The sequence below is a fragment of the Drosophila ananassae genome, chromosome XR (genome assembly GCF_017639315.1).
Source record: "Drosophila ananassae strain 14024-0371.13 chromosome XR, ASM1763931v2, whole genome shotgun sequence".
Taxonomy (NCBI): Eukaryota; Metazoa; Arthropoda; class Insecta; order Diptera; family Drosophilidae; genus Drosophila; species Drosophila ananassae.
The window spans coordinates 14,666,045-14,681,900 of NC_057932.1; the positions used below are offsets into that span (position 1 = coordinate 14,666,045).

Below are 15,856 nucleotides of genomic sequence, written 5' to 3' on the forward strand. Positions count from 1 at the left end.
CTTTATTGTAAGTATTTTATGCTTGTTTTTAATTTTATTTTCGAAAAGGCCAATTTTAGGCTGTGTTCATTAAAAATGTATATTATTGCCAAAATTTGTTGCTATATAAGGCTATTTTTACGGTTTTTTTTAAGTATTCATTGAGAACTTATATTATTACAAAAATTTGTTGCTATTTAGGGTTTTTTTAAGCGCCATTGGAATTATTTAGTCTCTCATTAAAAATACCCGATTTGATAAGAATCTATTTTTATTATTATTTTTTTTTCAAATTTTAGTTTAGCTTTCTGTTTAGATTCAATTTATTTGTCGGTTTTTTATAGGGTATTTTAAGTGCCTTTTTATATTGTTTGTGTCTCATTGAAAATAATATGTTTGATAAGAAATGTTTTTTTTATTATTATTTTTTACAAAGTTTAGTTTTCTGTTTTTATTCAATTTCATTGTCGTCAAGGCGCCTAAATGGCAATTTGCATAATATATAGAATCGTAACTATTCTCAGAATTGCCCGATTATTAGGATTATCAGTTCTTGAAATTGAAATTGAAATTGAAATTGGCGCTGTGAATGGAGATCATTGATTCGTGATTGGCGACTCGAATCTATGCATAATTCCATTTGTCAATAATGCCGAGTGGAAATGACTCAATTTCGGTCTGGAAACTGCATTTCTCGGCCGCTCACTGCAATTGCATCAACATGGCCATTATCATTATCAAACAAATGTTTCGCCCTACGATTTCTCAGTGCCAACAAATCTTTTAACAGTCGGCAATAATTGTGCAGCAGCCCCAATAATGTCCCCACACTTGCCCCGCTCGCTCTCTTTCTAACCCCCAGGGCCCCAGGGCCCCAGGGCCCCTCTATACATGCTGCCATCTCATTCATAATTTCCCCGATTCGTCCGATATGTCGTCCCTTTTCCATTTCCCTTTCTGACTCTCTCTCCCTTTTGAACCGCTATTTTTGGAGTGGCTTCGCCTTTTATTGTTTGGCAGAGTTGTCATCGACGGCATTAATTTCGTTAAGTGCCCCAACTCCTCGCCAGAGGGCGGTGCAGTGCCCAGGATCGGGACTCTATATCTCTTCCTCCTCGCCGCTCTTCCGCCCCGCGCTTTTCAACACGATTTTTATGGCACGACATTTCGGTGGGCACTAACATATTTCTGAATTATGCGCTCAATTTCCGTTGAATCGACACAGCCCAGCAGTCCATCGGTCCCCTCCGAAAACCACGAAAGTAACAGCCTTTAATAAATCCCCATAATTTGTTATGTTCCAGGGCGTTGTGTAATATTAATTGGCGTTTGAAGTCAGTCGTTTAAATTTAAAATAATTTGCAAGCAAAAAGGCCATCCGGATTTATAATACTCTTCCATTAGAAGGCATAGGATATTGTCTATATCTTTTCCAATTCCTAACCGATCCTTGAGTAGGATACCTCTTAATAATCGGAAATCTATTATCTATAAATCTGCATAAAAATCTCATGACAGCTTTTGATTTTGGATTTTTTATAAATTTTTTCATGAAAGCCCTTTTGAACCCCTTTGAAAATGAATCGCTCGGGCGATGTCTATATCTTTGGCAATTCTTATCGGATCCTTAAGGGAAATACCTTAAAAGATTCGGGAATATATTCTCTATTAATCTACATCAAAATATCATTACAGAAAATTTTATAGATTTTTTGTAAATTTTTCCATGGGATCCCCTTTGAAAATGTGGAAAAATGGAGTCGGTGGGTTAATGGGTTCCTGCGATGTCTATAACTTTGCCGATTTTGATTCAATCTTTGAGCGGAATATCTTCAACGAATCAGGGGATCTATTTTCTATTAATCTACATCAAAATATTATTTCAGAAAATTTCATAGATTTTTTTGTAAATTTTTCCATGGGACTCGTTTCGAAAAAATTGAGAAAGTTTGGTTGGTGGAATTTTATGAGCTCCACGTATGTCTATATCTTTCGAAATTTTTACCGGATCCCTGAGGGAAAACCCTTAAAAGAATCGGGGAAGTATTCTCTATAAATCTCTTTCAAAATATAATTACAAAAAGTTTTATAGATTTTTTGAAAATTTTTCCGTGGGACCCCTTTGAAAAAATTGAGAAAGTTAGGTTGGTGGACTTTGAGGAGCTTTAGCGATGTCTATATCTTTTGAAATTCTTCTCCCTTCCTTAAGTTTAAAATCTTAAATGGAACGAGGAAAAATTCTCCATGTATCTATATCAAAATCTTATTTTTTCTAAACAAAGATAGATTTTTTTTTAATTTTTGCATGGGACATCCTTTGAAAATGTAGGATCGTGGTGGTATGGGTGGGTCTATGGATGTCACTTCTTCTCCAATCCTCCATCGAAATTATTGAAAATAATAATGAATATTTTTAAAGGGTATTGTTATATAAGATTGAGGAAAAAATGAACTCATTGTTTTTTATTTTGATGGCACTTTTATTTCATAATTTTCACGCTTCGTAAAACGGCAGCAACATTGTTGTTTCTGTTACGAGCACGTGCGCCATCTGAAAAGGGTATAAACATATATCCATAAATATGTAAGGAAATTATATATAGAGCGAGGGATTCGGGATGTATGTGCCGAGAGCAGCAATGACAGATCCGTGAAAAAAAAAACTGATTTGTTTGTGGGCGTGTCAGCAATATGTCAAAAGTGCACTCGACAGTTGCGCATGCGTCCCCGAAAAAAAGGGATAACCCACTCCTTCCGCCCTCTCCACATCCTTGGACATCATTTCAGAGTTTATATATATATATAGATTTTTTTTTGGGGTGATATCCTTTTTTTTGGGAGGATAGTCAGAGCACTTGAGTCGCCTGTTGCCAAGAGATGGGAGATAAAATATAGAGTATAAGAAACTAGTCGACTTTTAAGTGATCTGTGGAACTTTAAATTATTTAAAATATTTTAAAATAGTAATTATAATATAAGTAACTAAGAATACTAACTAAAATAATTAAAAAGGTAAATATTTGTTCAATAATTACTCCAATTTCCACTGTATGTTTGTGTAGATAGGATACCCAGCAACATGCAACATGCAATTGTTGCTCCTGGCTCCTGCAATTGAATAAACAAAGCCTCAAGTGTCATGGCTGGAAAAGGAAAAGCCGGGAAACCCATAGAGGAGGAATGGCAGAAGGGCAGAAGAGCGGAAAATCGAAGGGAAAAACATAAACAAGGTTTCACTTTCAAAGCGATTAGCCACGGATGCGCCCCGAACTTGTGCCACAAATCGGGGCAACAACAGCAAACAGTCAGGGAGGCGATAGGAAAAACAGTATCAGTTTGCTGGATATACACTGAGAGAAAATAAATTTTAAAATAATTAAAAAATATACAAAGTATAAGTAAGATAATTAAATAGCTCTTTAAACTTAAATCAATAAATAAATATTTTTGTGAATTGAAATCAGTATGAATTTCTCACAGTGTTACTCGATCCACTTGAGTGGCAAAGATGGTGTGGGTTGGCCAGGGGCGGGGATGGTGAGCCATTTGACACCGGGCTAGTGATTGGGGCGACACCCGCACACCCGCACACCCGCACACCCACAACTGCAATACCATCGTGTGTGTGTGACCCTTTGGAGTGGACCTACCACAGCGCAGGGTGACAATAAATATTCCAAATATTCATTTTACAGTGGCATCCCAATGATCTCTCCTGACCATATTTCATGCCATTTCAAGTGGTCTTCCCTACACATCCCACCGAAATACACTCAACAAAAGGGCTAACTACTATAATATTTCGAAATTATTAATAAAATTATATAAAAGAATTTTGTTTGCGTGTTTTCTGGCCATTATCTCTGGCATTATCACCACATAATGATAAGTTTGTATATAGGAGATGTCGAATTTAACGAATTTTATAGTGAACCCAGAACAGTCAAGTGCTCTGGAATGGGAGATATGGTGTGGTGTGGTACGTCATACCCCCGATTTCTACTTATCAAGTAACTAATATTGTAGTATTGGAGCGATAAGGGGGGAATATCACTCCCATTCCCATTCCCATTTGAAATATGCGATAATACCTGGAAACCTGTAACCAGATTCTATAATATTAGTCAGTCACTAGCTGACACATTTCCTTGGATTTCTCATAGCCATAAGGTATATAGTTTGTTGGTATTCCGGTTTCCAAGGGTTAAGACAATCCTAGGTGAATCACAGGTGAATAAGTCATAGCCTCTTTCAGTTATAACTCTTTAAAAAAAAAAAGTAGGTAGAACCCTTGCCCATATTGACCATTTGAATCACTAAAATTGGAAATACTTTGAATTCTTTTATAATAAAAATAATACAGAATATTACAGTCAGAGCCCCCCCCCTTTCAGGTCGCCTCTTTTGGTGCTCCTTGGCCAAAGAGGCCCAACAATCCCCTCCTCCAATCCGTCGGCGACACATCTGTTTGTTCTTCTCGGTGTTGTTTTTGTGAAAATTTTATGCAAGTGATGAGAAATTTATGTTCTACTTGGTCGCTCCTCTAAGGCGAATTGCATGCCAATTTGTTCTTATTTATGAGAGGGCCCCGCATCCGAGGGGTCTGTGGGGGCCAGGAGGATCTATGGAATATATAGCGTTATTAAATTTTAGACATATGCAGTGGTTCTTTGAAGATTCGAGGGATAAGGAAATTCCTTTTCTTGACTTTTTCTCGACTAGGCTTCCTATATGTATGTTTCCATATAATATAATGGCCGATCTTTGGGTCAAAGTTCAATATGCCTCGTAATCAATCTCCACCAGAACTATTCCGGTCGTGTCACAGAGTATTCCGTGTGACTAATGAATGTCGGAACTTTGATGGCTTGTCAGTTTTTTTTGTTTTCAGGCGTGTGAAATTGAGATATTTTTTGAAACGGGCAGGTTAAGCCAAAAGTCAGACGAGTGACGTTACTAATGATAACAGAGCCATGTGTCGTATGTCCCGCTGATTATTTCAATACATTATAATGGTTCCACATAGGTGTAGTAGCTCCCAGTTTTAAGGGAAAATAATTATGATTGATATACTCGTATAAGAGGCCTCTTCTTATACCCTTGACTCTGAAATACCCCAATCTTATCGATTTTTTTTATAAAAAGATTTCGATAAATGATGTTAATTTGGCAAATAAATCCATTCCATTCGAATTCCTGTCAGTGCCTCGTCTGTAAAGTATATGGCATATATGTAGTCTATTGGTCGGAGATCTGTCTTCTCAATCACCAGACCAAATAAAAGAGTCGGGGTTTTTTTCAGAATTATCAAAATTGTGGGGGTCGATGGACGAATAATGATAACAAAACAATCGACAAAGGAGGAGAAGCCGGAAAATCAAAGAGAATCGAAAAAGAAAATGGAGTACAAGGTTTCTTTGTATGGTTTTTCAAGTTTTTCGAATTTAAATATTTAAGTAATGATTTCTAGATTCTTCTCATAGACTCTTACTAACACCTACAACTTTTTAAATTGAAAAAATGACTAAAAATCCAAAAATTTCCCTTAAACTCCACCATTTTTTTTTTTGTAAATTCCTTTCTGTTTTATATTCCCCCCATCTCTAACCATCACATTTTACCGTAATTTTGGGGATCTGCTCTTTCGTTGGTTTATCTCAATTATAACAACGGCACTTTTTGTTTAGAAAGAGAGGTCGGAGAGCCCCAATTAAATCCAATAGTCAGAGCAGGATAGAGACAAGGTGCTATAAAATAAACAAAAATCGGATTTTCCTCTGGCATTTTCCATTTCCCAATTGTCGATCGCCGCAATATCGACTTCGGCCATTTTGAAATCCAACCAAAATCCCCAAAAAAAATAAAGATTCCGTATTTTTTTTTTTGTTAATTTATGTTTTTTGGTTTTGTGGTTTAAATGTTTTCTGTTTTTATTATTTCTTCAAACTGTTTCAGTTTCAGTATTTCGGTATTTACATTGAATCAGAAAATCAGAAAATCAGAAAAGTGACTAAAATGTTAAGAAAAAAAATACATACGAGTATAGATTAAAGGTATTCATTAAAATTACATTTTTACAACTACAAAGTACACAGCGAGAAAAAAAAATAGTTGTTGGCACACACATGAATAAAATTAAGATCTAGGCTAGAGAAAAAAAATGTAATTATAGAAATACTTGTAATACTTGTTGCATTTATATTTGGTTTTAATTTTTTTTTTTTTTTTGGTTTTTGCCCAACAGCTGCTAATACTTGAATTCTGCACTGAAACAAAAATCATGGCTAATATCAGGCGGAGTATTCTAGATATTTTTTATAGACAGAATTAATAAATCTTTAACTGATCATGAATTTTTAGATTTGTTTTTTAAAATTTACAGTTTTTTAGGGCATTTTTTGATGATTATCCCTTGAGGAATATAAGACCCTCAAGAATATAAGACTCTCATGTATAAGACCTAGTGGAGATCGTTGACTTAGTGGAGCTCTACACGCCCATAGTCTCCAAACTTACTCCTCCACCAGCCCACTTTCAGCACAGTGCGTCATGGCTCTCCAAGGACCTCCCCTCTAGCGCGGTACCAGATCTATGTAGCTGTTGGGTCGCATCATCTGGTGATGGGCCGCCGAGCCGTAAAAACTCGGGTACGTAGGACCCATTCCGTAGGCCGCCGCCGCCGCATGCCGCGACACCTTCAGCTTATCGTACGCCGTGGCATAGGGGGCATGGCCGTGGGCATGTCCGTGCGAGTGGGCGTGGCCATGGTGGTAGTGGGCGGCAGCAGCTGCCGCGGCATTGTGATGGTAGATGGCTCCAAAGTTGCTCTGCTCCTGGGCGTACGGCTGCCCGATACTCGAATAAATGTTCAGTTGTGTGGCTCCCGTGTTGGCGGCGGGTGTTGCAGATGCTGCTGCTGGCGGGGAGGCGGAGCTGCTGGAGTGCGGGGTGAGGGGATGGGCCTGGATCTGGGTCTGCGGATAGCCATGATGATAGCTTCCGTATTGAGCCTGATTCTGGCCCTGATGGAGCAGCGATTGCTGCTGGCCGGCCTGATGTTGCTGGTGGGATTGCTGGCTCTGCAGATGTTGCTGCTGTTGCTGTTGCTGCTGTTGCAGTTGCTGGTCCATTTGGTAGCCGAGTAGGTCCGGAGAGTTGCCGGAGGTGGAGCTGCTGGAGGGCGTGGCAGGCAGTTGCAAACCATTCTGTTGTTGCTGCTCCACTCCGAGATCCGTGCAACCCAGACTGAAGTTGCTGCCTGCGGAGCGTTGCTCCTTGAGTTGCTGCTGTTGCTGTTGCAGTTGCTGCTGCTGCTGGTGTTGCTGTTGCTGTTGCTGCTGCTGTTGTTGTTGCTGCTGCTGCTTCATGCGAGCCTGGCTTTCTTGACTCATGCTGGACATGGTGCTGCCTCCGCCACTGGTCCTAAAATTCAACAAAAAATATACATTTAAAATATGAAGAAAATACTTAACATTCTTAAATGATAAATTCCCAAAAACTTGAGTTGGAAAAAAAAATGATTTGAAGTATTTCTGTCATAAACAAATTGCGGGAGTGGCTCGTAAACAATTCGAAATTGCAGGCCACCGATTTGTTTACACTATGCTACAAAGCTGGGGCCTCCGGGGATCGACAAATATGAAAAGCCCTCAGAAAAGTATCCCAGAATCCCAGAGACGATTTGTTTATGCCGCCGGCCCATCTGTCAGTCCTCCCATCAGCATCATCATCATATCATCAGTCCAGTAGCATTTCCATTTCCATTTTCGTTTTCGTTTCTGTTCCAAATTTTGAAGTTCTTTTGTTTTTTATTTTTGAGTTATGACCCATGGTCTCCTCTCGCTATTCTATATCTGAAGATATATACATTTATCATTTGGGTTTTCCAATATTTATGTTGCTGCGACGGGTCGGCAATTCCGGGAATGTCTTTGCCCGTCGACCGAATGTCTAGTTCCACTTGGGTTTGAAGTTGGCATTCCGGAGACAGTTAAGGGATGGGAATTTTTGGATTGGGAATATCGTACTTGGGGGCCTTCAAGAGCCAACAGTTGGTGGAAGCTGACAAAAAATTGGGTCACTTTTTATGATTTAGAAGGGGGTTTTGTCATTGGAAGCAAGAGAGTGTAAAGAACGAAAGGATATACCTTTAAAGGAATATACATTTCTGATAAGGATCACCTCTAGAAGTGTAATTTGTAATTTCTATAGGGATTGGATGTCTTAATTATAAACTAATCAGTAAAGTTTCTATAGATTTCAAATAAATTATCACTTCTAAAGTGTATTTTTTCAAGTCCCATAATTAAACTACCTCTCCTTTCTTTATGTAATTAAAAAACACATTTTAATCATAATGTAGTATTTATAATTCAAAAATGTCCCTTCTTGGCGCCAATCCCCTAAGTAGTGTTGCAAAAACTGTACTGGAAAACGTTCAAATGTCCCATCACCACCCCCTCGCCCCCTGCACCCAACCATAACAGCCATTTTAACTGACCACCGACGCGATCGGATTAAATTCTTATCCTTCTGTGTTTCTGTGTGCTTAACTCCTAATTAAATCTATAAAACCGTGTCAAAAGTAAAGTTTAATGTGATTAAGTGTTTAAACATTATTTCTTACAAAAAGATTCAATGAAATCCTTTCGTTTAATGCCAAAAAAGATAAATTTAAACTGCAAGTGCGTGTCTCCAGAAAAGTGCGTGTGTTTCTTGTGTCTTAAATCGCTTTTTCATAGTTTTCCCGCAATAACAAAAGTATAAACATTTACTAAATACAGTCCTGTGATCATTAGTATATATATTTAACTATTTAATTGAAGATTTCTGAAATAACTCTTCGAACATAATGTGACATTTGTGGAGGATGCTTCCTCTCTCTCTCTCGTATGTGTGTGAGTGCGAGAGCGGCATCCAAGGCCTGCAGAGCCCCCAGTGCAAAAGTCCCGTTACTCGCGGAGAACAGGTACCCGCGTATGTGTGGAATGAAGGAATAAAGGATCACAAAATAACGGAATGTGTGTAGAAATATAATATAAGCAAGTACAGTAGGGGTAAGTGGAATAATTTTTTCTACTATATTCTTATTGAAAATGCACTGAGAAAAATTATTACTATTGTTATTTTTATATTTTTAAATTTTTATGAAAATATTATTATCTTATTTAATAATTGCACTGTGAGAAATTATTATTATTTTTAAAATTTGAAAAATTGTTATTAGTGTTTAAAAAGGCCCTGGTTATGATTATTATTGCCTCTAAAACTTAGAAAACACATGTTTGTCCCAGATTTAATTTAAAAGCCAAAACCCTGACCTGAAATATTAAATATTTTTGACATTCCTATTCGCAATTTTTTTTATAAATCATAAATGGCTTAAAAATAATAAAATACTCACACATCATTGACATTATTTTTGACATTCTTATTCGCACTATTTTTCATAAATCATAAATGGCTTAAAAATAATAAAATACTCACACATCATTGGTGCCATCGTCCCGAAAGCCCTTGGCGAAAGGATTGCTGGAAATCTTCAGCTGTGTCACCTGTTGGAGGGAAATCGAGAAGAAAAAATCCAATAAAAATTAATAGAAAGGGGGGGAAAACTGGATATATTTTTATCCGATTTGGAAAGTATGAAAAGTATGCCAGCTGAAACCAAAACAAATAAATTAAATTCCCAACAAATTAGAGAAAAATGTTTACAACTTGAATTCCACTCGGGGGCTATACGGAAAATGATTTGCAATAAATTTTGAAAGGGGGTACATCTTTAGAGGGGGTGCAGTGGGGGTGGAAAAGTGTTAACACCCACATTGAGCACATAAATAATTTAAATACTTTCCGAGCATGTCTAGCGGTATTTATAGAAAGTGTTCTCGGCCAACCGATTACCCGATCCTCTTTCCCCTCTTTTGTTTTCTTTTCTTTATGAATTTTTTAAAGATTTTCCTTTGTCAATTTTCACAATAAGGAATTATAAGAGACAAAATATGAGATATATCTTTGCTACGAATTTTATAAGATCCATAAGTCTAGGGTTCAGAGTTAGGATCTATTTCGGGGATATTTACTGGAAAAATGAAAAAAACGATACAAAATATGAGATATATCTTTGAAATCATAACCCTATGATGAACTATTGGTGTTTTTATTGAAAAAATTAAATATAAAAGACAAAATATGAGATATATCTTGAAAATTATAAAGTTACTACGAACTAGAAGTGGTCTATAAGTCTTTTTTTGTGATATTTATTGGAAAAATGAGTTAAAAAAGACAAAATATAATATATATCTTTGGAATCATATTCAAGAGGTTCAGATTTAGGATCTATATTGGAATATTTATTGAAAAACATAATATTCTTATTAAAAATTCCTATATCCTACATGGTAGAGTATCTAAGACTTCGTTATTCACATTTTTTTGTTAAATATTTTCAAATATATTTGGAATGGAATGGAACCGACCCCTTCCAGAGGAGCTTCGGCTTCTCCTCGTCGTTATAAATTATGGAAAAATCATAAACAATGAGGCCGAAATGGCGCAAAATGGTCGCGGCCTCTTGTTTTTTTTTTTTTTATTTTTTTTTTGGAATGCCGGGCCAGGGGCAGCCACTCAGAGGTGCGGTTAATTGCATTAAGTAATTAATAAAAATAAGATCTGTACTAACCCTCTGATTCTGGTAGGCAGTTACGGCCGTAAAGCTCGTCTCCGGAAATATAAAAGTACGGAAGTTGCTCGAATGGGCATTTTCGTCCAAGGAGGCATTCTTCTGGGCGAAATAAACCAAGTGGAATCGGGGCTGGTAGCGGTGCATAGAGTTTAAAATAATCTGCGGAAGGAAAATAATAAAAAATAATTAAATTCAAGTTTAGAGATCAGAATCAAGTAAGGGAAAGTGATTAATCAAGTGAATAAACAACTGATAAGGTGAGTAATTAATATAAATTATAGTAATTAAGGTAAGTAACGCCACTTACATGCCCATTCTCATCCATTTGATTGTTGGTGAGCTTCAGCTTGTCGAAGGACACTATCTGCTTCATCCAGTTGGCGCCGACGGCCGGGGAGTCGGGATGCACATGGATTCTGGGCGGGGAGATGGGATCCGCTTTCCCGGCCACCACCCAGCAGGAGCTTTAGGGAGATACATATTATTATGATGGTACTTGGAACCAGAACCAGACTCCCTACTCACTTGTGGAAGGCGTAGCGATAGCGCTTGTCGTCCATCGGCACAAAGTCCATCATGCAGATGTAGGAGGCATGGGGATCGAGGCCTCCGATCCGCACCTGGAAGGTGGGGAACATCCGGCGGCCCGTCTTCGTGATGATCATCTCGGTGCCCTGGGCGTGGAACTGATCCCACAGTGCCTTCGTCTCCAGGACGACGACGGCCTGGGCCAGGGAAGGATGTACTTGTTCGGGTTCCTTTTAAGAGTTATAGATAGTAATCTCTAGAGAATGATATCCTTCAAAGGACTCACCGCCTTGCTACTACTGATGGCCGCTTTGCTGGAACTATTTTCCGCCGAGCTGTCTTTTTTGTATTGGCTTTTGTATTTCTTGGCCGAGGTGGCCCCGGCTCCTCCACTGGCTCCACCCACTTCGGTACTGCCTGATCCTGTCGCGCCCTCACTCCCCCCATTGGGATAGTCGGGCAGCAAGGACGTGCCCTGGACGTCCTGGCTAGGGCGGGCTGTGGGGCTGGAGGTGTTGCTGGCACTACTGTGGCTGCTGGCCACTGTCCCAGTGCTGCCAGTACTGTGCGTCTCGATGTCCGCCAGCTTGGCGTCGATCTGCTCCAGGGGCTTGTACGAGCTGCGATCCTTGCCAGCCGTCTGGATGCAGGCTAGTGGAGGGATTATAATAGTTTCTAATTAAATTAAGGGTCTAGGGAGCTACTATCTTAGTCTTATTGATCCTCTTTCTATTAAAAATTAATCAAACCACCTCCCTATTTAAATAATTAAGAGATCACAGCACTCTTTTGTCTTCCCTGACAAATGGGCGGAAAAGATGCAACTATAAATCAAGTCGAGTCAAGGCATACTATAAGTATCCACATCAAATGAATGGACTTATATATAGCCCGTGAGATTTGCTAAATTAATATTTGGTGTGATTTATGCGATTTAAAGTGGAGGCCCACTTATAGTGGAAGGTAGTGACGCCACGCCGGCGCAGCCTCCAGATCCTGATCCGACTTCTCCCCAGCTCCTCAGCAAATGGGACAACATGTCCAATTATAAAAAGGCGTCAGACCCGCCGGCTGCTGATTGAGTTGCCGGCTCTAAAATTAGTCCTCCAAGGGCTGGGAAATTCTGCAAATTAATTGTCGTCGTCTTGGTCGCTCTTCTCGATCTGTGGATCTGTGGATCTGTAGATCTCTGTGGAGTTGCGGGATCGTTGCCAATGACCTATGACAGGTCGCTGTTTCACTTTCCTCTGGCCGGAATTCTTGGCTAAGTGGCAATGTTTTCGGATGGAATTTCACGCACAAATGAACAAGTTTTCATTGGCACACTTTTTGCTTTTTGCTTTCATGTTTACTGATTGCCAGTTCTACTTATCCAGAGGTAGCAGTGATTCTTAAGTCATTTCGAGTATTTGGTGTAAAAAAACAACAGCTTTAAATAATAATTTGCGGCCTAAAATTTTCAAAAACCCTTGAAAAGTGTGGCTTTTCGTTAAAAAAAGGTTGGTATAAGAAAGTTACTATTTCAAATTGTAGGAAACAATTTTTCTTTGTAAAAAATAATGTTTTCAACAAAAAAGACAAATTATTGGTTAGAAAATCACATTTTTTGCAAAAAACTGTATCATAAACAAGTTTGGGCACACTCTTTCAAAGCCACGCCGACAATGTGGCTGCATTTTCATTATTTTTTTATATTACACCTCTCGATTAAAGATATAACACAAAGAAATGGTTTAAATGTAATAGTTATAACAAAAAAACAAGTTTAAAAGTAAAATTCAAACTACCAAGTATCTTTCAGTCGATATCTGTTTCAGTTTCTGAAGTTTTTTATTTGAATTTGGGATTTTGGGATTTTCGGAAATGCTTCTGCTTCACGAATGAATTCTAAAATCAATTAACGTTTGGCACAACAAATCGTTTTTCTGTCACATTACAACACCACAACATCAAACAACAACAACGGGGAAAAAGCGGCGGAAAAATGCCACTTGAGAATCTCGGAGCCGGGAATTCGGAGCTAATTGCTCTGGTTTCGGTTCGCTCCTCTCTGTTATTCGGTTTTTCAGTCCATGGTCCGTGTATTTTGGTAATTACTGTATCGGAAGCGGAATCCATAGACCCGTGCTTAGACTCCAGTTTTGTCCTCTTTTTCCAAACAAATGATCTGATTTTTTGTTTTGTGACAATTTCTAGTGAACTGGAGACTATTTGTTTTCAATGGTCTCTAGTTTGTTTACTAATTAAGGTGGAAGTTATTGAAATTCTTGGTGGAAATTTGTCTAGAGGGCTTAAAAGGGATATATAAGGGATAGGTTAAGGAATACTGGAGGAATCTTGGAGGAAAAGGATAACTTTTCTTTACAAAATACATGGCCTGGCTTAGTTTGAGTTTATTTTGATATAAAATAAGTTAGTTAGGATTAGTCTGTTTAGGACTTTAAAATAAATCTTTTAAAAAAGGACTCTTTGTGGAGATGTTCTCATAAGGATAAGTTCCATAGGGATTCCTTGGGGAAGCTTTGAAGCAAAAATCTGAAAAATTGCCTGGTTTAGTTTTTGTTTATTTTGATATTGAGGAAGTTAGTTAGGATTAGTCTGTTTAGGACTTGAAAATAAACCTTTAAAAAAGTGTTACTTTTGGGGGTGTTCTCATAAGGATAAGTTCCTTAGGGATTCCTTCGGGAAACAGTAAAAAATCAGTGAAAACTTAGGGAAGCTTTGAAGCAAAAATCTGAAAAATTGCCTGGCTTAGTTTTAGTTTATTTTGAAAAATAAGAACTCAGTTAGGATTAGTCTTTTTAGGACTTGAAAATAAACCTTTAAAAAAGGACTATTTTTGAAGGTGTTCTCATAAGGGTAAGTTCGTTAGGGATTCCTCTATGAAGCGATATGAAAACTTAGGGAAGCTCTAAAGTTTGAGAAATAAATCTGACAAAAAATATGAAAAATTCGATATAATCTTACCTTCTATCTGTTTCATGGGACTGAGTCCTCCGGTCAGGTAGGGCGTGGTCCAGTAGTCGTTGGTGTAGCAGCTGTAGTCGGTGAGGTTGAGGCCCAGGCCGTTGTCGTGGAACTGCATCGAGGAGCCCATCATGGCGCTGGCGCACTCCGTGGGGCCCATCAGGTGCGTCATCTAGATGCCAATTTCCTTCCGATATCTGAACGATATTATAGAGTCCACAGTAGTTCTGGCTGGGAGTCAGTTATTGGCAGGTCACAGGAAAAAAAAATCGAATCGCACTGAATACTTGGCCCATTTATTTTGATTTGTTTTTAAAACTGGCAGTGGCGGGATGTTTTGATCTCAGAACGTTATTCGCGCAGTTGTCAAATTTGATTATTGGCTCTCACACACACTTAACACACACACACACACACTACCAGAGGCAGAGACACTGCAAAAAAAACAAAAGTGTTGAAATAAAATCGCCACAACCTTTCGCGCGTGTCAGTCAGTATCGGGATTGTAATTTAAATGGGAAGAAAAATTAATTCCTTCCTAGCATTTTGCTCGATTGTCTGTTTTTCTTTTTCTCTTTTTTTTTTTTTGTATTTTTTTAGTTTTATGGCCCGATCTGATCGATTGATTGACTTGAACTTCTTTTATTTGTTTTCCTTCGAGATCTCTGCTTGCCTTTTTTTCTATTTGTAATTTTTTTGCGTTCGGCGAAGGCGTTGAGTTGTCTCAATTGCCACCTTCTTCCGGCCAAGTGCGAATTGATTCTTTATTTTTTCACCGTTGTAGTATCGTTGCAGTATCGGCCGATAGTCCCACGAATATATTTAGTCCGAGAATCAAGAAATCTAAACACTCTTTCTCAGCCCGATCCGAAGGCAAATGCACACATCCGTTCCGTCACGCGTTTGTCCGCCGAATGAGAATGGGAATGAGATGAGATGTCCGGGACTTCAGCATCTTTCTTTCACTCTATATCTTACTATATACAGATATGTGGATGTATATATCCCCCCGACCATATCCATATCCGCCAATCGCCGCCAGCAGCATCCAAAATTAGACTCTGTTCGAGTGCCGATCGATCCACCAATCGCCGTAGGACTAAGGCGTCTCCCAAAGCACTCAGATCCATGGTTCGGTTTAGGCGACATCTGTTTTCACTACGGGGAGATGGGGGTGGGGTTCTTTAGGGACTTTCAAATAAATTATTTAGAGAAAATTCAAGTTATAAAGCGGCTTTACTTTGATAGTTTAAAGAAATATATTTTTTGTTATTTATTTTAGAAAAATATGTTAGTTTTTATTTCGAAAGTAGGGTATCTAGGAAGTATTCAGCCTTATAGAGGGACTACAGTGAGGACTGGTTTGCATTTTTGGGGAAAATTCTGAAACTACTTGAAAACCAATGTTTGTAAGTAGAAGTTCTTTGAAAAAGTGTAAGAAAAAGGGTTTTATTTTAGATTTAGGATGGCTTAGGAATAGTATGATCTATTATATATTATAGATATATCATAGATAGATAAAGGTACATATTATAGATATAATACGGTCTTTAATCTCATATAATCTTTAAGAAACAGTCAACTTAAGTTACTAAGAGATGAGTTAGAGTTCGACTCCAGACCCTAAATTATTTTTAATATTTTGAAATATTTTTTAAATATTTTTTCGAGAGAACTACTCTCTCTCCCTCTCTA

The 15,856-nt window shown here is 38.2% G+C and overlaps 1 protein-coding gene across 2 annotated transcripts; it reads right to left on the reverse strand.

Annotated features, from left to right (window-relative positions):
• Positions 1–5,865: 5,865 nt before the first annotated feature.
• Positions 5,866–15,249, reverse strand: LOC6505241 (T-box transcription factor TBX1-A). 2 transcript variants are annotated; one of them, XM_001965571.4, is made up of 7 exons: positions 14,162–15,249; positions 11,481–11,845; positions 11,192–11,424; positions 10,974–11,130; positions 10,664–10,825; positions 9,466–9,533; positions 5,866–7,401 (listed from the first exon to the last, which is right to left on the reverse strand). In XM_001965571.4, exons 1-7 carry the CDS (start codon positions 14,331–14,333, stop codon positions 6,552–6,554), a joined length of 2,007 nt encoding a protein of 668 aa, XP_001965607.1. In that variant the 5' UTR covers positions 14,334–15,249; the 3' UTR covers positions 5,866–6,551. The 2 variants fall into 2 exon arrangements, with proteins under 2 accessions (XP_001965607.1, XP_032307840.1); XM_032451949.2 differs by lacking the exon at positions 5,866–7,401 and adding an exon at positions 7,784–7,832 and having other exon boundaries at positions 14,162–15,238.
• Between the last annotated feature and the right edge of the window lie 607 nt (positions 15,250–15,856).

Excerpts from the sequence above, each read along its gene's own strand:
- LOC6505241 (XM_001965571.4), bottom strand. The coding sequence starts at position 14,333 with ATGACGCACCTGATGGGCCCCACGGAGTGCGCCAGCGCCATGATGGGC. Across the intron at positions 11,846-14,161 it reads TCCCATGAAACAGATAGAAG|CCTGCATCCAGACGGCTGGC; the intron begins GTAAGATTATAT and ends TCCCTCCACTAG. Across the intron at positions 9,534-10,663 it reads CTGCCTACCAGAATCAGAGG|GTGACACAGCTGAAGATTTC; the intron begins GTTAGTACAGAT and ends TCCCTCCAACAG.